The following is a 22,123-nucleotide window of genomic DNA, read 5'->3' as shown; positions in this document are numbered from 1 at the left end:
ACTGTAGAGGAGAGAGGTGTCTGTCAGGAAGAGTCTTGTGAGGGACAATGACATTTCTAAGCAGAGATGATGTAACGAGTCTAAGTCAGGCTTTCTGTGCCACTGTGTGTGTTTGCTCTTCTGGTCAAGGTCAGGCCAGAGGGGAGAGCAACACCACAGATCAATGCTGTGGCCATCACTGGGAGCGTCACAAACACTCTCAACTGACACAACCATTTCTGCCAGAATGGCTTGGCTGAACTGAAGGAGGACCACCTCCATCGTGGGTTTTATTAAGCAAATATCTATTAAATCAAACCGATTGCTCAAGGTTTAAACCCATGAATTCTCTTTGCAAAACTTGAGCACTGCACTCAGGAAGTGTGAGCAACAAATTTAGAAAATGCATAAAATAAGAAAAATGAAATATGAGTCAGTGCATGTTTCTGAAAACATTTACACAGACATGCATTCACATCTTTAGGTTGATGTTTAGCAATAATAAAAAGTGTCAGAAGGTGAAATTAAACTGGAGGTTTTTAAAAAAAAACATCCAGACAAGCAATATATTTGTGATTCACTTCAATTTAAAAAAATGAAAAGGCTACAATAGCTTTCATTTACTTACCAGATGCAACTACGGTGCTGGCCCAAAGAGTGTTTTCAATGCTGAGACTCTCATGGATCTGTGGGTCCGTGTCTTCCTGCAAATAAACAAATTGGCATAATTAGGACTTTAAATAACTTAACTGGTGGTTTGAAATGAAATTATATTTAGATACAAATTAAATTCTACATATTACTAGTACAAACTTAATATGCTTTTTGTTTCTTCCTTTTTGTGACACTTTGTTGTGTGTGAGAAAAAACAAAGCAAACAAGAATCCTAAGACATGGAAAACTTCAACCAAAGAAGCTTCGAGCTTCAAAGAAATACCTCGACGCAGTGAATTTATTTCTGCAATTAGCCACCTTCTAATTAGTATTTCTCAGTGTGGCCCTCAGGCAAACAAACACAAAAGTAGCACCACAGATGAATTTCACTCCAGTGACTTTAATAGTAAAAGACAATTTACTGCAGTTAAACATTTTATTCTCACCAAAAATAAAATAATGAAGACAAATTTTATTTCAACTTTTACAAACTGTAAAAAACATTAATCTGATTTCTAATAATTGAAATCTTTATTTTGTTTTGTGCAAGAGGCTCTAAGATCACCACTTTATTTTTTAATAACAATAATGATCTTAGCTTTATTACATAAAAGTGTGTACTATCTGATAACCATTATTTAATAAAATTGCAATGAAAAAACTACATTTCCCAATTGATTGATAGATTTTTTGACAATAATTAAAAGGAAAAAGCTGAAAAGTTTGTTTGGACAGAACAGAAATGGTTAAGAGACCCCAGCTCAGACGGTGCATAGCTTGACCAGGATGGCTGAGCTCTGCTGTGCCATTAATTTTCTCAAGCACCCTGCACAGTTGTGCCGACTATAGCAATACAGTAGTCCTCTTACCTATACTTTCACTAGATTTGGCATGGCGATAGAGGCTCCTTTTAAAAAAAACAGTATAGAGTGTTCAAGTAGATGAGATTTTAGTGATAAATAAGCCCCTTGAGAGCCTCTTGTTTCACCCTCCCCGTTTCACCCTTCTCTCTTAAATAAAGACAAATGCTGAAAATGGCTTGAGTCAGGAGTGCAGAGTCAAGGCTCCAGTTTCGGCTCAAATTGCCTGCCCGATATGATAATTATGATACCTAAGCACCCACATCCTGTCAATCCACTCAAACATGGGAAGAGGTGCATGAAAAATAAATGGCAGTTTGCAGAATGCTTGACCGCTCTGACATTGGCATCACAGTACGGTGTTCATAACTGCAGAGGGTCTCAATGAAGACCACAGAAACAAAGCCACTATATCCGTCTCAGGAAAAAAAAAGAAAAAAGAAAGAAACTCTCATAAATAGGTAAGTTCATTTGCTGCGGATCTGTGGGAACCCATTTTTTTCCCATCCTGCTCAGACTAAAAGCACACGCTATGCAAAGGAAGGCCGTGGAGGATGAATGAGCGCAGGAAGTGCTCGCTCACTAAGCCTGGTGTGTGGCCAAGAGTGAAGACGGACCACAAAGCCCCCCTTTGTACTGGAGCTCTCCTCTCTGTGGGGGCTGCGCTAATCTGCTATTAATAAAAATAAAAAAAAAAGGAAAAAAAAAATCACTGAGCAACAAGCAAGACAGGATGGATAGAGCTGGAGCTGCAAGAACCTGCCTGTGATGTAAGAGGCATGCCTGCTGGAGATAACAACAGGCCCAGATGGACACACAAGCCCCTATTGTTGTCACTTGTCAACACATTGCGGTGATACACATCTTCTATGTCAATCCACGTTCTATAGAAAAATCTGCATTTCTTTGAGATTTGTTTTACAGGTTATAAATATGTCAACGAGCTACTGTACCCTTGTGAAATTCCCCTCGAAACTGTGGATGTCCAGCTGAGGCTTCTGGGCGTAGACGTAGGCGCTGATAGAGAAGAGATCCTGAGACAAGAAGACACGACAGAGGTGCCATTTAATTAGTTTGAAAATGAGACACAGCCTCATTTAACTAGGTTATATGAGTGAGCAATTCTTCTGAAAACTACAAATGGAAAAGAGACCAGCTGTTTTCAAGGGAGAGTAAAAACTGTGTTAGCATTTCAGTATTTTACAGTCTGTTGCACTCAAACTAAACACCTTATTTGGAAGTGAAAATATGTTAGAAAAATATACTTTAAATTTGAAAATAAAAGCCTCACTAATTCCTATTAGAGCAGAATAATTGGATATTGCAGCAAATATTGTTTAAAATAACATATTGCTGGAACTTAAGTCTTAGTTAATATATATGTGATGTACTATAAAGCGTGTTGTGTAATAATAACTTTAGCACAGTTGCTCAAATAAATAAGACCGATCTTGCTACACGAGCAAAACCTTTAGTATGATCTTTTGTTTCTTTGGCAAGATTTAGTAAAACAAACAGAGAATCAACAGAGTCAATGAAGGGAGTACTAAGATAACAGCACTTCCATAAATGTAGGATCTGGCTTCTTAACAAAAGAAGGAAACAACCTCAGGAAGTCACAACAATCACCACTGAATCGCGACCATTCAATCATCTGTTCTCTCAGTCACCCTGACAAATAAGACTGCAGCCTAAGGCCTGTCAAGCACCCAATAGCAGCCTTCCCCCCTCTTAGTGGAACAAAAATTGATTGTAAATATTAAATTATTCAGGCAGGAATGCAGCGCGTGGAGCCTCGGCAGCAGTTAGGCAGGCCTCAGCTGTGCTCAGATAGTGTTCTCCTATCGAGAACATGGGCAGAGCGGTTAAAGAGGAGCAGGGAAGATTATTTTACTGAACCCCCAATGGAGAGTTATGTTGCTCCAGCATTTTAGAGACAAAAGCACAGAGTTGGTGCAGCGATGATTTAGAGACAGCAAGTGTGGATGGTGATGGAGGAACAATACATGACCCTGATGAAAGTCATTAGTTTAAATATAGAAACAACAGCATAATTAGCAGATGTTTTACTGGAGTTGTGAACATATAAACTATTATACCTTCTCAGTGGGTGTAGACATGATGATAATTTAGTGCTTATATTATAAAAGTTTCTACGTAAGATGGGGGGACATACTTGATTAGTTAGGACCTCAACTATTCAGTCAGCAACCCTTCTTGTTGTGAAAGCGCATCAAACCAATTTACTTTAGCTCCTAATATTCTCTGGCAAATGAACAATCTTTTAATGAAGTATAAAAGCGAGGCGTGTTAACAACGCGAAAACTGGCTCAACTAAAGACAGCTTGTGCCATCTTCGGGTGCCTTGAAACCCAATACAGAAGCCGTGGCTCAATCATCAAATGACTTGCTGAAACTTTAATTATCTGATTGCATTAAGTGGCAACAAAAAAACAAAAACTCAAATCTGAAGTGTTGGGTATCATCTCCAGTTAAAGGAAGCTGCTGTCAGGTTCAGACTGTTCCTGCCGTCTGTCATCAGTGATTAGGTTTCCATCACAGCACAGACATTCGATGAGCAGCGCTGTTAGTGATAACTCAACACTCATTCACAGACAGTTTGTTACCAGAGATTCACTAACGTATCCATACCCCTACTGCTGGCAGTCGTTGTGTGCAGCCAACAGCAACTTTCAGTTTCCAGTCTGTTTCTCCGTCCAGCTGATCTGTTCTGATAAAACACGAACCTGGAAAAACACAAAAGCTCTCAAAGACTGCACAGTTGTTGTGATTGCATACTTTGCATTGCTCTTTCACACTGAAAGTGGGGTACAGATACTTATTCATGTAGCCATGCTTACTGGTTTGTTGTGTTAATTGACTTTCCCATATAAGACAAATAGATTATAACTCACGTTTAATCCAAAAAGCTTTTCTTCTGAAAATGACAATTTTTCTGTGGCATTTTGCATGTTTTAACACACATTATAATGTTATTACTTATTAGCAATAGACTTTAACATTTGCATTTTTAGAAACCTGACAGTGACCAAAGTTTAAAAAGTATATCCTGTGGATTAAACAATTAAAGGCCAAAACCATGAGACTGCTTTGTTGAACCAAAAAACATGCTTGAAAAGCATGCTTCCACATTACCATGTGCTAAAGAACGTAAACATATTCGCAGCACATAGAAATTGTCTTAATCGAATAACTTGAGCATTAATACAGAACCTGTAGCACAACAGAAAGCCTCTGTGGTTGCTGTGAACACCGCAAAGCCTGATAAAAATTGAGCAGTGGTGACCTGTATTGATCTGAGGCAATATTACATATGAAACTGATGGATGAGAGCAACTATCTGACAGAGAGGGTAAAAGGGCAACTATAAACCATCCCTGGAGGGTTAAGTATCATGGAAAACATTAACACAAGTGGGATGATTCATGCTTTCCCTCTGCAGTAATGGCAGGTCAGCTTCTCACGTGACACCACTGGGATGTGAGGGTGTATATGAGTATGTGAAAGACAAAATATACGAGCCTGTGTGCGAAAGAGAAATATGTTATTTTATGTGGATGTGTGTGGGCGTGTGAGTTAGAGACAAAGACATCAACAACTTCCTGCCAAGCTTATTGACATATCAAAGATTGATGGAAATGATGCCACTCAGAAAAGAGCCAGGATCTGATGCAGTTCATTGATTAATTAGAATTTGCATCGTCAGTCACCCGAACAAATCATATGAATCACAGGGTGACTTGTCAAAGGACTAGAAGTGTAGGGAAAAGTCACATTTCTCACCTAAATACACTTGACTCAGCTGGCTGAACTGCCACAGAGAACACAAAAGTTCAACTGTAAGCATTCTTTGTGTTATTTTTTTGGAAAACATACCGTTACAGGTGTGTACAGGTAATGCTGATCTACTTGCGTCTCCAGCATATTTTGTCCTGCTTTACAATGGCTGATTAAAAAAATAAAAATAAAAATAAAAAAATAAAACAGACCCGGAGTTCATCTGCTCACCAGTTTTTTCAGATGTCCTCAGGAAAATCATATCTGCAGGAATCCTTTGGTTCTAGGAAAAGAAGAAGAAGAAAGGAGGAAAATGTTAAAGGTGGTGTGTCATTGAGCACTATCCCCTCCAAATCGTCCTGAATAATTAAATATGGTCAATACCCTGACGTGAACTTCACTTTACGTGAATCTAATGCACAGCAATGAAAATTTTAAAATGGACTTAGTGTGCTTTTCACCATTTTACTTCACATATATCACTGTAACAGTGGTGTATAGGAAAGGACCCAAAAGCACAAGTTTCACCCTAAACACTCTGTTTTAGACAGTTTTTTTTTTATACTCTTGGCTGTGTTTGATGTCAGTGAGAGAGGATTTCCCTCAGACAGTTATTTCAGGTGCACAGCTCTGGGGTTTTGAGCACAGAAACCAACTCCTAGTAAACAAACCAATTTGTTTGGGAATAGCAGCCAATCAGATGAAAGTGGTCTAGAAAGACAGGGTGGCATTAAAGGAAGAGAAGGAAAAAAAATATTAAGAGTCCAAGAATAAAAATTTGGAGCTGGAATTGACCTAGAACCAAACATCACAAATTGATCATTTTTAATTAAATTTTTAGAATTGAGAATGTATCTTAAGTTTCAAAAAAATAAAACACATTTCCCACCGTACTGTTTAAATCAAATCCATTAATCTGTTTTATAATATCTGCCTGTTAGCAAAGATGCAAATGCTTATAAAATAAGCTCAAGCTAATGTTTTGAAGGATTTAGAACCTTTTTTGTGGTTGCTTTTACTTTTAAACAAACATCTTTTCATCGTATATGAAAATAAATTCCAAAAATGTCGGCTAAACTATCAAATTCCTATTTTATATATTTTAAATAGCTTAAAAAAATGAGTCAAATCAGCACCTATCAAGCAAATACACCTAACTGAATCCTTCCGTGCAGAGGCATCTAGAGGTAAAGACAGGAGAGATTTACCTTCTCCACGATGATCAGGTCTCCAACTTGTATGTCTGAACTTTTCACTTGAATTTTACCTAAGGAAAAGCACAGAAATTGTGAAAGACTCTAGACTTGTATTCTGAAATACCTTCAAACTAAATTATGTCATGAAATAAAATGCAGATATTGATTTTTGGCCCATGGAAATGATGCCGACTCTTAAAACCACAGCCCACTTTTTGCTATTGCTCTTTTTCCCCCCCTTCTCACCTTCTAATTGATTATCTCCAGCTTGATAACGTAATACCCTTTTGTTTTCATCTCTGGTCAGAGTCAGACAAAAACAATGACATAGAAGGTCACTCTCAATTAAACCACCCCAATATCTGCTGAGAACCTTCCTCTTTCACTGTGATTACATGCAAACATGTACATATGTACACGGTGGCTGTGAAGTGCTACAATCAACACAAGGCACAGATCTTAGGTGTTTATAAATTTGAAGGAAAAAAAAAAAGACTCAATGCAATTACAGTGAGAAGAATGACTTCTGTTGCAAGTGTAAAGCCATCTTTTAATTGCATGGAGCCTCAATCATTGGAATAAGAGTCTTCATAATGTCAGCAAACAGCTAGACGAATAAGGTGGAAGGTGAATAGGTCTCTTTCAGTTGTCTCACTAACCTCTCACTGTCAGTTTGCTGTAGAGTTGAGAGTTCATCTCTTTGTCTCGCTGATAACGTCTCACTTCGTCCACAGCCTCCCGCACCATTGTGACAGCTAGCACAAAACCCTGATCGACAAAGGAGTGCTTTAAAAACTGAGTTTTATCAATAATAAAATCCATTCATTTAAACTACACTGGCATTTGCTTAACATTAACAAATTGGAGCAGGTTCTCACTTAAAACTGTTGCAATAGTAAAAAGTGGAAAAATATGGGTTTATTCTCTTGCTGAATTCCAATAGTACGACTAATTTGGCTTCACTGTACATTTAATTTAGTTGCAAACAACTTGATAGATCAAAAATAAATACATAAAAACATTTACCAGAGGTGCCCAATATGTGTACAAGTATCCGATTTTCAGTGATGGCACAAACTGCGAGCAGGCCACCACTAGAAAATAAAGATTGAGGAAGAACTTGAACTGCTGGTAGAGAACCTGAGAGGGGACAGAAGACAAAGATTCAGCGAGGTGAGTGAACATGTCAGCAAGGTGAGTCAAAGATGACGACAGCTGCAGACAAGATAAAAGAGGATGCAGCAGCAGAAACAAACCAGACGGGATGGGTTACTGTACACGTTCCAAGAGGGAACAAGATACATGTTAATGCTGTTAACTTTACATTAACCTAATGGAAACTCTGACACTTTGAGAACGTCTGTTTCAAATGGCACGCAGGGTGCAGATTTCAAATGTAAGGGCAACTAGGTACGATGTCAGTGCCTAAAACTTTCAAGAATAATCCTGCACTGCGTGACCAAAGCTTCAAATGAAGGAGGAAAACAGGCGCATTGTGTTGATAAATCAACATGAGGTTGACTCAATCAGATACCATTTCAGGTGGAAATCACCAGAGACGCTCTTATATTACACATACCAAAGTAGCTCTTGTGAGTGGCTCAAGCTTCTTTGCTAATGTGCCATCTATCACCAGGGAGATCGCAGTATTCTAGTCATCTAAGGTCAAATTTTGAATAATGTTTGCAATAATGAGAGTCCAGTGTCTAGTCACAGATTATCAGAGACAATGGGATCAATGCACGACGCTCTACAGTTAATGAACCTCCTGACCTTTAGGGGAAAATGCATACTGCTAACTCAATTCGTGTGTATTTAATAATTCAAAGTGGAGGGAGAAAAACAGCCGTTTTGTTCACCGTCGACGAGAATATCTACGTCTCTAATAGACAGTTGACATTTAATGGCCTGGGCTGAAGGCAGCCCTCTTAATCAAGGAACCATTTGCTTTTTAATAAGTTACTCTGATGGATCTCTATTGTTCCCTACAGAGTAAACCCTTAACTTAATGACAGAATAGTTAACAATGAGATCCAGTGAAAGCTCCTGTGCATTACAGTCTGTTAATCAGTGATGAATTTGTACTGTAGACACTATAAAGACTGGGAGCATGGACTCGATAAAAGGAAAAACTGCTGCGTTAAGAGCAAAGATCAGGGCACGAAATGCGAATTCAGTTACCAAAGCAAGACAGTTCATTTGAAGCAGGCTACAGGTTGTGTGGGAGCTACTGCCACTCACCCCAGGCACAAAGGTGATGATGTTGTATTTCTGGTTTTTGATGGCATTTTTGGGGTACTTCTCTTCACACTTCTCAGGGCAGCCGAGCCAAACTGTCCTTGCCTTCAGCTCCTTCTTCCTCCGACATATATGAGCCAGACAGTCACAGCAGCTTACAAAAGAAGATGTCAATATGATTAAAAACAGACCAAAAAAAAAAAAAAAAAAAAGCAAAAATTACAACAACAAGACAGAACTGCCTTTATGGCTTTTTGGGGATATTTTTTTGTACCAGGGGAGTCAGAAAGTTCCACACTAGGTCACAAAATAAATTTAACAGATGATTAAAAGGAAACATCTTACATATATAAAACAGTTTATTTTTTCAGGTTTTAATGTTAGCATGTGGTGAGCTACACACTGCTTCAAGGGCTTTTTGGAAACCATTCTGTATTTTTAAAGAAACATACTGACTGTCAATATTTGTAATATATGGGTTGTGGTAAAGGGATGAAGGAGAAGTAGATGGTGCAAGAAAAGGGCATCCAAGTAATAAAATGCGCTGTAGTGACTTTATTTAAAAAAAAAAAAAAAAAAAAAAAGGAGCATCGGTAAGGCTATTGAAAAAATATGCAGCTTGAAAAAGATTAACAAATTAATCATTAAACTTCTCCTTATTTTACTTTTTTTACACTTTACTACAACTGCCTGACAGCTTTAGTAACATTTTAACAGATTACCAACCAGAACCTGCGCAGAATATGATTTTTTCAAAATAAGAAAAAACATTTTTGAAAACCTAAAATTCAACTTAATATTTGTCACAGCAACCAGAGTCTAAAACGTATTTTCAGCCTTCTTACATTTCAGTAATCACTCTGTAACTGCGCGAGTTTGTTTTTAAATCATTATTGATGTCACAAATTCTCAAAATTTTCTCCGGACACATAGAGCTTAAAATAATAAAGATAAAAATATAACCAATAAACAGAAAATAAACTCTGTGGTAATACACGACTTTGAGGATCTCTGTCGAGTTTGCACAACACAGGATACAAATTTAAGCAATACATAGAAAAAGCGATTAAAGCAAATCTGTGATTTTGCCCTTCCTTGCTTACAATGCTTAAACAGTGCCAGCTCTAGCACTGTGCAGTAACGCCACTAATAGCTCCCTACTAATTATATCAGTACATGTGGTAATCCATTGGGCTTTTGTAACTGGAGGTGGGGGTTTCCAAAGTAAAGCCAGCTTCTTTGTGGCAACAGTGGTGCACACTGAGTGAATGTGTCTATTCAAACATGTTCATTTAAATGAGGGGGTTGTGCAATGGGAGAGGATGGTATGGCTGCTGCTGATACATTGAGACAACACAACTGTCTTCCCTTAAAAATGAAACAAAAATTTACATTAGTAATACAAATGTGAGCGATAGAGAGACTCAACTAGCTCTATAAATATCAATAACTCACAATTCAACAGCAACTGTGTGTGTAAACATATATAAAAAAAAAAATACTATATATAAAAGAAAAACAATTCTTATCCAAACTGCAAACACGAACCAAACAGCAGGCCATCTTATTCTCTTCATTTATATTCTGCAATAAATAAAGAAGCAGAAAAAGACATTTTTACTTTTTCCTTAGATTCACCAGTTTTCTTGCATCTTTCACCAGTTTCCTGTTTTTCTGCAACTACAGTGACGCAACCGTGACGTCCACTTCAAATTGGTTTATTCATTCTCATTAACGTTCTCAGCTGTTAAACCATTAGTAGCCATGGAGCCTCACAGCTGTGTTCTGCTGCGTCCTACAGTACTGATGTGATTTATATTCCAGGTCTCATCAGTGTAAATTAGATCTTCAAGGCTTTTTTTTGACCCACTTCTATAAAGAGGTCCTTTGCTTTTAACGCTATGAATCATCTAAAAAGGTTAGCATCTCTCCTGGTGGGAAATCCCTTGCTAATTATGTTAAAAGTCAGACAAGTTCAGAGCTGGATAATCAATTTAAGCTTAAGAGTCAAACATGTTGCATGTATATAACCAAACTACTGCATGAAATTGGTTGACACACATTAGTTTTGTTAGTTTTACCCAAACAGCAACCTCTGAGGTTAAAAAGAAGGCAACATAAAAAAAGCTAAAAACTGCAGTTCTACCAGTGGCCACTTGGGGCTGATTCAAAAAGTGAATCAATTCCCATGACATACATGTTAAAATGTAAGTTTGCAATCTGGTACAATTGGTAATTTCCTCCATCATAACAACTCCACACTGAATAATTTTTGGATACTATCAAGGCTTAAAAATAGTGGAGCGTTGCTTCGACTGACACGCGTGCCTGTGCCTTACTTTTACTGAACTTCCATTTTTAATATTTTATTAGTTTGGTACCGAGCACTGAGAAGCCGATATTTATGTTTGTGTGTTGCACCTCCACAGTTAACAAATGCCAACACAGCAGCAGATGTAACAACTTGACTTTTATATGCAGTTTGTAGTTTTACCCCTAGTCCATTTCTGCTTGTATGCACTAACATCATTACCACCATATTATCAAAACTCAATAACGACAGACGGGTTCAGATTGACATTTACTTTTCAAAAAGTAAGTGACTTTCCATCAACCTGGTAATGACTACAATGGGGGCTTATCTCCCATATCTGATATCAAACGCAAACAGTGGCATAGTGTGCGGGTAAATTTCAATGAGAGCAGCGTGATCTGAGCATGACCTAAACTGGCACCTGGGGGGAAAGAGGGGAGAGTGTCAGTGTATACCGTCATGCTGAACGGCTTGGCTTTTCCACATTTTAAGCAACTTGGCAAAACATGAAACTAAATAAATCAACTTTGGTAAAAAGTCCTGTTTGTATTGGCCTCGACGTTCTCTGTCTCTGTGCACTCTGAGTCCAGATTCATAAGAGCGATTATTTGAGCAAATGAATGCTATTCAAATAATATGCCATTTGAACAGTCGGGGCTTATTCACTGTGAATTATTTGTGTTTTATAATCCCACACTATGCACACATAAAATTACTGGAAAGCATCAAACTGGTCAGCTGTGAAAAATCCGATTTGTTCATTAGTGGGGGGATGGGGAGGGGGATCAATATGCAGCTTCAATTGGACACGTACCACTACCAACAAAACTGAACTGAAAACCGAATATGCTATGAAATTGCAGCAGCGGTGAATGTTACGTTTTGGGCACTGGAGTACTACACAAACAAGTGTTTATAAATGTACACAAACAAACAGTCCTCTTAGCCTGAAAGGAGCGTCGTTAGAGGGCAAAACCTGTCAAATAAATCATTAGTCGGATAAACCACCCTGTTCTGTTTGACCTGAAAATCTTTTTGGACTGATGGTGCGCATCGAGGAACCCGACCAAAAAAACATGCCCTTATCCTCTCTTTGCACTTCATGCACAGCTACTGGTGCGTTTGAAATCCAAACTGATCATCACAAGCATGCTTGCTGACATTATACAATACGCTTGCATTTACAGAAAGACTCTCGGAAATGTTAAATGTCCAGTTGGACTACTCTAGTCTGTAGATTAAAAATAAGGCGACATCAGTAAAGCATTTGGCAAAACATATCCGAGTATTTTGCTATGAAAATATGTTATTTAGCAAAGACTACTGGGCTACAAGCACAATCCATTTTATATCCCAGAGTGAACTTGCAATCTATTTTTGTGTGTTTACAGATCTGTTATGGACAAGCTTCTATTACAAATATTATTCAAGTAGTCTAATTGCTAGAAACTTATATTACAGGTTCCTTTAAGTTTATTTAGAAAACATACAAGAAGGTGGTGCAGTGTTTGGCAGAAGGTAAAAAATATGTGGTTGCAGCAGAGGTCAGAAATAGAAACTTCACTAAAAACATGGTTAATCTATTTTTGCTTTAAAATGCTTTCATTGAATTTTCCTATTAAAAAATAGCAGGGCTTGAGTGAATAATCAGAAAACACCCAGATACATAAACCCAAAATGTAAACTATCAATATTTTGCCTAAACCGTCACTATAAAAAAATCATTAAATCAACATATTAACAACAATGGTGCAGAGGTACCTCCCACACAGGACTTTCCATCCTCCCAGGAGGAACCAGGCGAGGCCACTCTGTCTCTGATTGACTCTGGCCCGGGGTAGAGTCTGGTAGTCGCTCTCGTCATTCTCAAAGCCTTCCTCCGACATCATCAGGGGCATTTCATCCAAGTTAGAGGGCTCATCTTCTAAAGAGTATCTGAAAGAACAGTAAGCTGTGTTAGGAAGACTCAGTTACTTTGAACGAGGGTAAGTATGTGTGTTGGAGAACAATTTTAGAAACATGCTGAAATGGATAAACAATTTAAATATAAAATTATGACAACACGATAAAGCAACTCTTGTGCTTCATTCCTTTTTGTAACAGTGTTTTCATTTGTTTTAGTTGTAAAATTCAGCATCTCATAACTGTGCCAACCACTGCACATGAAGTCTGATGTGTACAACTCAATCTGTGGTCCCTGACGTGAGTGGCAAAAAAAAAAAAAAACTTGTGTTCAGATTGTGTCCAAAAACACAAATGAATAAAGGTCTTAAGTATTCACATTCTCTGCTGAGACTGTACTAAAAATAAATAAATTTTGAAAAAAAAACTGTCAAAGTTCACTTTACTAGTTTAAAAAAAGAAAAAAGTACTCTATTCATTACATTAAACTCAACCTTTTTAATCTTAAATCGCAAAAACAATATATATATGCAGTGTGAACAAGTAACAGCATCTATGACCAACTTTATACTTAAGGAAATCTCAAGGTAAAAAAATAAATAAATACTAAAAAAGCACTTCAAAGTACAAGATGTGCAAGATTCAGTGAGAAAAGCCAAGATTAAAGCTAGTTAGAAGGGCAGAGCCAACAGCACTTTCACATAATAAACACTAAAAACACCGTTGAGAAGATATACTACCTTATTCATGAGACGCTCTCTAATAAATGTCTAGATTCTTATAAGAAAAAAAAACAAAAAACACATTGTGGTCACGTCAACCCTGCAATGACCTCAATAATATTTATAGTGACGTTGCCAGATTACGTGATGAAAATGAGGATGCCAATTAAATATAGCAGTAAAAGATTCAGAGTCTCATATCAGCAACAGGCAAAATAAAGCTGAAAAGATTAATAACATTTTTCTGATCAATGTCACATACAAGTACTGATCTTCCATGTATTATACTGAGGTGGATGTTCTGAGTAAATAAAATTTACTGTACTAAAAAAAAAAACAACAAAAAAAAACAACAAAAAAAAAACCTAACAAACAAATCTGAATTAATTCAAATTTAACATCATTCAATTTTAACATTTGGGGAGGTTTGTGTTTTGCTTAGATTTTTTTTAAATTAAACTTCAAATCTCATTTTAGAAACCAGAACTTATTTTTATCAAATACATTCAGAAAAAAAAATACAATATAAGCAGACTGAAAGGTCACTCCACTGTACAAGAGTGTCCTTTATTGAAAATAAATAAATAAACGTGGACATGCGCGCAAGCAAACGTAGCATGAGCAGGATTAAGAGCTTAAGGTCCAAACTCACAGATGCGGCCCTCCCCAGCAGTAAAACATTTAGACGCCTGCTGTAGCCAGACTTTGTTTGAGCTGAGAGCGTCTGCAACTTTAGTTGAAGGACCGGAGATAATGCCACTTGTAGGACTTTCTGCTACAAAACAACCTGTTACCTATTTATAACCCATATAAACAGAAACTCCCAAAGCTCTGTTTCTGAACAAGGGAAGAAGGTGTGCACCACCAGGCTTGGCTGGTTTATACATTCACTTCATTGTCTCCACAAAATCAACACCCTCTATGATGATGGTGTTTTCCATAAAATACAACCCTATTAACACAATTCAGCCTCACCACAAATAGAAATAGAAATTTTACAAGAGTAAAATTCATCATACAAATCATAAAACAAATATTTGTTATAATTATTTCTTGTGTAGCAACTACTACCAGTTAATGTATTTGTTTTGGTTCCTCACTTCTAAAAATCACAGTTTGGACAGATCACAGTCCAGACCATTCCCCCCCCCCCCCCCACATGCTTATAGTATTTGTTTCTTTATTTATCATTTAAAAAAAAAAAAAAAAAAAAGTATTTTCTGTCAAATAAAATTTGGTAGAACTAATCTTAAAGTTTGTTTCATTTATATGAGATTTTGAACAAAAAAAAAAAAAAAAAAAAAAAAAAAAAAAAAAAAAAAAAAAATTGCAGCGCTTTTTTTTGTAAGTCCAACAACATCTGAGCCAAGAGAAACATGCCGGTAACAAATGCTGTAACTTAGCCAAACAGGAATCTGTTCATGCTTATATCCTGTCATGATACACCCATATTTCTGCACAGCAAAGTGCTTATCACATATAGTTTGGTACAAAAAATAAAGTTCCTCATACAACATCCTGATCATTTTCAAATAACTGAGTCATAATGAGAAGAAAGTTCTCCTGAGTTGTTCAAAGTTTTCTTTTGGCACTTTGAGCATCAAAAGGAGGTGCCATTTATTCTAAGGGACTACAACAGGGGGGTTCATGAATATGGCATTTACTTTTTTTAAACACCAAAACGAGTATCCTACTCTTTCTGTTAAATGAAGGTAAGCTAAATAACTCTGTCTCTATATAGTAATGAAGTTCAGCTGCAAGCAATTAATTTTTAATTGTCATATAAGAGTGTAACCCAGTTCATTTTTGTAGCAACAATTTATAGATGTCCACTAAAAACACAAACAAACACACACACACTAAGTTATTATTTTAAAAGTCCAGTTACATGCATACACATACCAAATGTGTTTGAGTGATTACGGCTATTGAAAATATAAACTGCTTATTAAAATAACATAAGTGAGTGAAGGTATTTAGTATTGCAGGCCTGCTGATGGATGGATTAAATCCCTAAAGAAGTTTGATAAACTGTAACACCAACAAATGTCCTGGATTTGCAGCATGATCTCAGGAGCCTTTTTATAGCATGAGGCACTAAACTAAATACATTTATGTTCAGCTGTATTTGCAAGAACCCGTTTGAGTTTATTACTATCAGAAAGAACAAACCTAAGAAAAGAGTTTTTTTTAGGGTTAAAATTTAAGATTTAAGTCAGGATTTTGGCATTTAGTTGTCATGTCCAAAATTAAGGTTCTGAGACTTGGGAATGCAAGATTTTCATTCAATATCTTCACAAGCACAGTCAAACACATGGCTGCTGTCACTGTAGGGGAAATACTGACATTCAAGAACAACTTCTAGTGAGAAACAAAAGTAAGACCTGTTCATTCAAATGACTTCACACACTCAGCACTGCACTTCAGTGTCTTGTAAAGGTTGTGTATTGATCCTACACAGAGCTTTGCAGACTAGTATCCGCATGTTGCATCAGTGTGTTGTCATCAATGGTTATGTCAAAAATACAACTACTACTGGCTACTTTTTGTTTGTTTTGGGTGTTTCTTTTGATTACAGAAGTGAAAACATACAAAGAAACCAAATGTTCAAAACCACCAGAACAGTTCACTCCAAACACCATTTGTACTTCTTTATTTTTGACCTTTGATTCTTTTCACACTTTTTCCCCTTCATGGTGAACTCTGCTGTCAATCCATTGTTTGTTCAAGCAAATCTTTCAATCAGCACACATCCTGTGCATAGCATCACCACCTTCAGAGTAAGCAGTGTTTTTTTTGTTTTTTTTAGAGCACTGCATCCAAGGACACTTGCATTGGTCACATACCCCAAATCCTTCCCTTCATAGCCAAAGACCCAGCTATGCCAAGTCTGAACCTGATGAGCAGAACAGTCGATACAGATACACAGATTTCTCAAGTTATAACTAAACAAACACTGATTGAATGACAATATGCAGGGAGATGAACTGTTAAAGAGGATAAGAAAAAAAAGACTGTTTTAGACAGATCTATAAACATAAAGGTAGTAGTGTTAAACTGTAAATATTGTGCTCAAAGCTTTGAGTCATATGATCTGAGAAATGTTTCACTGTTACCAAAATGTGCGATATGTTTACACACCATTCGAACTTGCTAAAAAAAAAAAAAAAAAGTGGATTATTAGCCAGTGTTTCTTGCGATGGAACACCCACATCTGATTACATAATAACTCAAGCCTGTGGGAAACGTGGGCTGCTTTGTAAAAATGTTTTCTGCCTCTCCGGTGCAGCGTTGACGGTGTTGCCAACAGTTGCTCAGAGTGTCAGTGGGAAAGCATTCTCCATCAGCTTCAGGACAAATGCTTTGGAACAGTTTGAGAAAATCAGCTCTCATCATTCCTCTACAGAGATCAATAAACTGCCACATTAATTTCATCACTATCATGAGAAACGAGTTCAGCGTGGCAGAGGATTTTCCCAGGAAGTCCAAGTTTAAATGTACTTTTAGCCATAGTAGGAGATATAGTAAAATTAGACACAACTTACAGGTCTTAGAAACAAAGTGGGATTTATTGTCCTGTCCTGAATCCCTGCCCTCGTGGCAACATAGCCGTTTGCGTTTTTACACTGGTGTGCACTGGTGTTTCTGCTTCGATGCACTTCAAGTGAAACTAAGCTCTTTATTTTAGACTTGGTGCTGACAAATTTAGAGAAATAGACTCAGTCTAACATGAACTGCCAGAGCTACACTGGCAGAATACAAGCCATTTTATCGGCATAATAAGCAAGCTAGATACAACTCTACCATTTTTCTTTCAGTGAGGTACCATCCCCTCACCCTTCGAGTCAGTCACAGCAGATAGATGCCCCTTGCTGGTTCTGCTGGATATCTGTTCCTATTAAAAAGGAGTTCTACCTTCCTACTGTCGCCAAGTGTTAACCATAAGGGATCTGATTGGTGGGGTTTTATTTGTAATATCATATGGTTTTTTACCCTTGAATGTAAATGCCTTGAGGAGATTACTGTTGTGAACTGCAACTACAGGGAGTGCAGAATTATTAGGCAAGTTGTATTTTTGAGGAATAATTTTATTATTGAATAACAACCATGTTCTCAATGAACCCAAAAAACTCATTAATATCAAAGCTGAATGTTTTTGGAAGTAGTTTTTAGTTTTAGCTATTTTAGGGGGATATCTGTGTGTGCAGGTGACTATTACTGTGCATAATTATTAGGCAACTTAACAAAAAACAAATATATACCCATTTCAATTATTTATTTTTACCAGTGAAACCAATATAACATCTCCACAGTCACAAATATACATTTCTGACATTCAAAAACAAATCAGCGACCAATATAGCCACCTTTCTTTGCAAGGACACTCAAAAGCCTGCCATCCATGGATTCTGTCAGTGTTTTGATCTGTTCACCATCAACATTGCGTGCAGCAGCAACCACAGCCTCCCAGACACTGTTCAGAGAGGTGTACTGTTTTCCCTCCTTGTAAATCTCACATTTGATGATGGACCACAGGTTCTCAATGGGGTTCAGATCAGGTGAACAAGGTGGCCATGTCATTAGTTTTTCTTCTTTTATACCCTTTCTTGCCAGCCACGCTGTGGAGTACTTGGACGCGTGTGATGGAGCATTGTCCTGCATGAAAATCATGTTTTTCTTGAAGGATGCAGACTTCTTCCTGTACCACTGCTTGAAGAAGGTGTCTTCCAGAAACTGGCAGTAGGACTGGGAGTTGAGCTTGACTCCATCCTCAACCCGAAAAGGCCCCACAAGCTCATCTTTGATGATACCAGCCCAAACCAGTACTCCACCTCCACCTTGCTGGCGTCTGAGTCGGACTGGAGCTCTCTGCCCTTTACCAATCCAGCCACGGGCCCATCCATCTGGCCCATCAAGACTCACTCTCATTTCATCAGTCCATAAAACCTTAGAAAAACCAGCCTTGAGATATTTCTTGGCCCAGTCTTGACGTTTCAGTTTGTGTGTCTTGTTCAGTGGTGGTCGTCTTTCAGCCTTTCTTACCTTGGCCATGTCTCTGAGTATTGCACACCTTGTGCTTTTGGGCACTCCAGTGATGTTGCAGCTCTGAAATATGGCCAAACTGGTGGCAAGTGGCATCTTGGCAGCTGCACGCTTGACTTTTCTCAGTTCATGGGCAGTTATTTTGCGCCTTGGTTTTTCCCACACGCTTCTTGCGACCCTGTTGACTATTTTGAATGAAAATGCACATCCCCTAACATGCTTAATTGGTAGTAGGCTTTCGAGCCTATACAGCTTGGAGTAAGACAACATGCGTGAAGAGGATGATGTAGACAAAATACTCATTTGCCTAATAATTCTGCACTCCTTGTATATAAAACTGAATACTTTTGCCTTTTAATATACTGCAGTTGAATTGCACATTACTACCACCCACTACAAAACACCTTTTACAGTTGCTGAGGTCTGTGATTTATGTGTGCACATGGGACAATACAATCCTTCTAAGGTTGTGCCACCTTCCACAATAATATGGGGTACATATTTTTACATTATAAAAATGTGTCATTAATGTGATATCAAGGATAGAGCTGTGCCAGGTGTTTACAATACTTAGTGCGAACAACAACAAGTGTAGCCCAGACATCTCTGACAGCAAGAGCCACATATCAGCCTCTGACGACATTTTAGAAACGAACTACTTCAACAGCCTCCAAAAAAAAAAAAAAAAAAAAAGCACAATGCTTTGCAGAATAAGCAAGAAAACTGTCTCTGCTAAAGGTGGAAACAAACTCGTTTCTCCACTTGAAGCAAAAAACACACCATCCAGTAAAACCAGGCTATGAAAGACGAGATAATAGCAGCTGGTGAGGAGTGACCCAAAAGTAAACAAATGACTCACTGGAGCACTCACTAGTTGCACTTCATATGACAGGAAGAGCTAGTGGAAAAGTAGGGTTTTAAGCAACTGGCTGATAAGTCTGACCCAAGACACAACATCCCCAAGTATAAAATATATTTTAATTTCAATACTGTGGAGGCTCCTGAGATGTTGCATGGTTTATTTGATTTAGTTATTGTTGAACTAAAGGATAAAGCATTTATGTTATAGTTTGACTTAAAATTCCCATTAAAAACACTACCTAGGCCACTTTTTTTTTTTGCTTACAGTTGATTTAAACTGTGTTGCTACATATAATGTTTTGTCACTGTTATTGCATTGTAATGTTAGTGCTGCTGTTGGCACCTCGGAGCAACAAGTTTCAGACTTTGATTTAGGCAGTCTGTCATCAATGACTGAAGCTCACTGAAAAAGAAGGCTGGAAAATTCTGTTTACTTTGTTTGATGAATGATAAATTGACCTGTACCCTTAACCTGTACCCTCAGTAAACACTTTACTGACCCATTTATGGTTTCACTTAAGTTTTAATCCTTTCCACCACAACTTGATGTTTTTTGTAAAACGTGGTCCCTATTAGTGTAAAAAAAAAAAGAAAAAAAAGAAAAGAAAAAAAAAAAGAAATAAGATAAAGATAAAGCAGTCTTTTCACTACGGCATACCTGTCTTGTATTAGCAAGCAGTACCTCTCTGTTTCTCAGCCCATAAGGCATCTTAAACTGCTAAACCATCATGTACTACTAGAAAACCTTTAGTTTAGCTTTAGATTTTTATACAAGTCCCTGTTTTGATTACTTGATTACAGTGGTGTACAGCACTCAAAAATCTACCATAGGAATTCAACTAGGTTGTAATCTTGTGTTATTGAAACTATAACATTCTAATACTCATTAAACTAACCAGCCAATCCTTGTGCCCTATGGGTGGAGGCATTGTCATCCTAAAGAAGATCACTAGATGTTTTTCACCACAGGAAGAAGAGAAATTTTTATTATTTTTGCCGTGACCAAAGGAGACAAGTGGACGTGAAACATACTAGGACATTTTCTACTTAAATCTTAACTTGGCCACCAAATTCTAACCCTGCAGGGGTCGAGGTTTTACCTTCCACCTTTAATTAGCCACTTGCCTATACGTTAACATGACCCAAAGCTATTTGCTGTGGATGCTCTTGAACTACAAGTACCTTGTTATGCGCCTACTTCGCTTCCTGTCCATTCCTCACCCTGAGGACTGTGTTAGCTCATCTTCCTCCATTCTGAAAGATGAGCAAGATGGTGAATCACGACTACAGAAAGTAACTATCTTCATATATCATGTGACGTAGTACGCCAGCACAGCTATCATGTGACTTTAAATGAAAAGCCCGAGGGAACACAGCAGATAACTATCACTAACATATGCTACACTGACAGGCTGAATTATGGAACTTGTAAAAAAGCAAAAGCACATATTGCGCAGGTTTCTAGCTTTACCTGGGGCGGTGTGATAAAAATCAAACAGCTGTCAAAGCAGAAACCGCTAATGAGCTGTCAACAGCACTACTAGCAAAACAAGCTAACAAGCACGACCCCCGTACACAGATCCGAGCCCCGGGAAGCAAAAGCAAAGCAAAAACACATAAACGTGTCAGACAACAAGACTGTCGCTTTAGTGCGAGACAGAAAAAACAGCTCAGCTACCCCGTCCATACCTTGAAAGCCTGGCTGAGTTGTAATACGGGATTCTCTTCGAGTTCTTCCGCACCGGATTTAACGGGATGCTGTCAGCCATCTTGGCTGGGCAGTACCTATGCGATGCCACGCAAAAAGCGTAGGGATTTGTGCTGCATTCGCGTGGCATTTAAAAATGTCGTAGTGATGAATGTCAAGCCAGGAAAAAATTGCTTCACTAATTTAAGATTAGAGAGCACAAACTGGGTGGGCGGGGGGTTCATCTCACGCAACGCTTGTTTTGCGCAGCGTGTGTGCAAAAAAAACAAAAACAAAAACAAAAATAAACAAAGTGGGCTTTTTCTGAATGTAGCAATGCGAAAACTGCGCTTTCAAGATGTAACCGAAGGTTGCACGCGGATTTAATCAGTGTAGTGAAATAATAAATATAGCTTACGCTAAAATAAGACTTTGGAGGATGATACGATACCTTTAATAGGTGGTATATTTTGCATTTTGCATATGATTTTGAAATTATTTGAGAAGCAGCTGTTCTAATCCGAATTTATAGAAACTACTTAACAAAATATACGCCTTTATTTTGTTCCTAAAGTTTTGATTTGAAACTGGCTGACATGGTCTCCCTTTATGAAATCTAGTGTTGACTGCTGACTTACTTTTCTGTTATTTTCTTTGATTTAAATAATTACAGATAACACAACTCATTGACCTGTTTAAATACTACAATTATTATTATTATTATTATTACTGATGGTTGTTTTTAGATTTAATTGAAAACTTCAGACGTAGCTTTGCAGTTCTACTAAAATGATAAAATATAGTCAAGCTAAAGAATCAATTTGTTAAAGCTGTTAGTTTATGAGGGCCATTTTATTGTTTGCCAAAAA

The 22,123-nt window shown here is 37.6% G+C and overlaps 1 protein-coding gene across 3 annotated transcripts in view; it reads right to left on the bottom strand.

The window, feature by feature from the left end:
• Positions 1-21,380, bottom strand: part of atp9b (ATPase phospholipid transporting 9B) — a 44,295-nt gene extending 22,915 nt beyond the window's left edge. For 2 of the 3 annotated variants that reach the window (XM_080863263.1, XM_080863264.1), the window contains exons 1-10: positions 21,257-21,380; positions 12,801-12,974; positions 8,729-8,879; positions 7,514-7,627; positions 7,147-7,255; positions 6,500-6,558; positions 5,523-5,574; positions 4,146-4,240; positions 2,447-2,527; positions 608-683 (exon numbers count right to left, since the gene is read on the bottom strand). In XM_080863263.1, coding sequence (XP_080719389.1) covers positions 608-683; positions 2,447-2,527; positions 4,146-4,240; positions 5,523-5,574; positions 6,500-6,558; positions 7,147-7,255; positions 7,514-7,627; positions 8,729-8,879; positions 12,801-12,974; positions 21,257-21,336 — 991 coding nt within the window. In that variant the 5' untranslated portion in view covers positions 21,337-21,380. Of the gene's footprint in view, positions 1-607; positions 684-2,446; positions 2,528-4,145; positions 4,241-5,522; positions 5,575-6,499; positions 6,559-7,146; positions 7,256-7,513; positions 7,628-8,728; positions 8,880-12,800; positions 12,975-20,749; positions 20,822-21,256 lie in introns of all 3 variants that reach the window. The other variant, XM_080863265.1, reaches the window with a different exon arrangement.
• Positions 21,381-22,123: the final 743 nt, after the last annotated feature.

Source organism: Rhamphochromis sp. 'chilingali' (assembly GCF_963969265.1).
Source record: "Rhamphochromis sp. 'chilingali' genome assembly, chromosome: 17".
Taxonomy (NCBI): domain Eukaryota; kingdom Metazoa; phylum Chordata; class Actinopteri; order Cichliformes; family Cichlidae; genus Rhamphochromis; species Rhamphochromis sp. 'chilingali'.
Note: the sequence above shows the minus strand (reverse complement) of the source record. Positions and strands in the feature narration are given on the sequence as shown.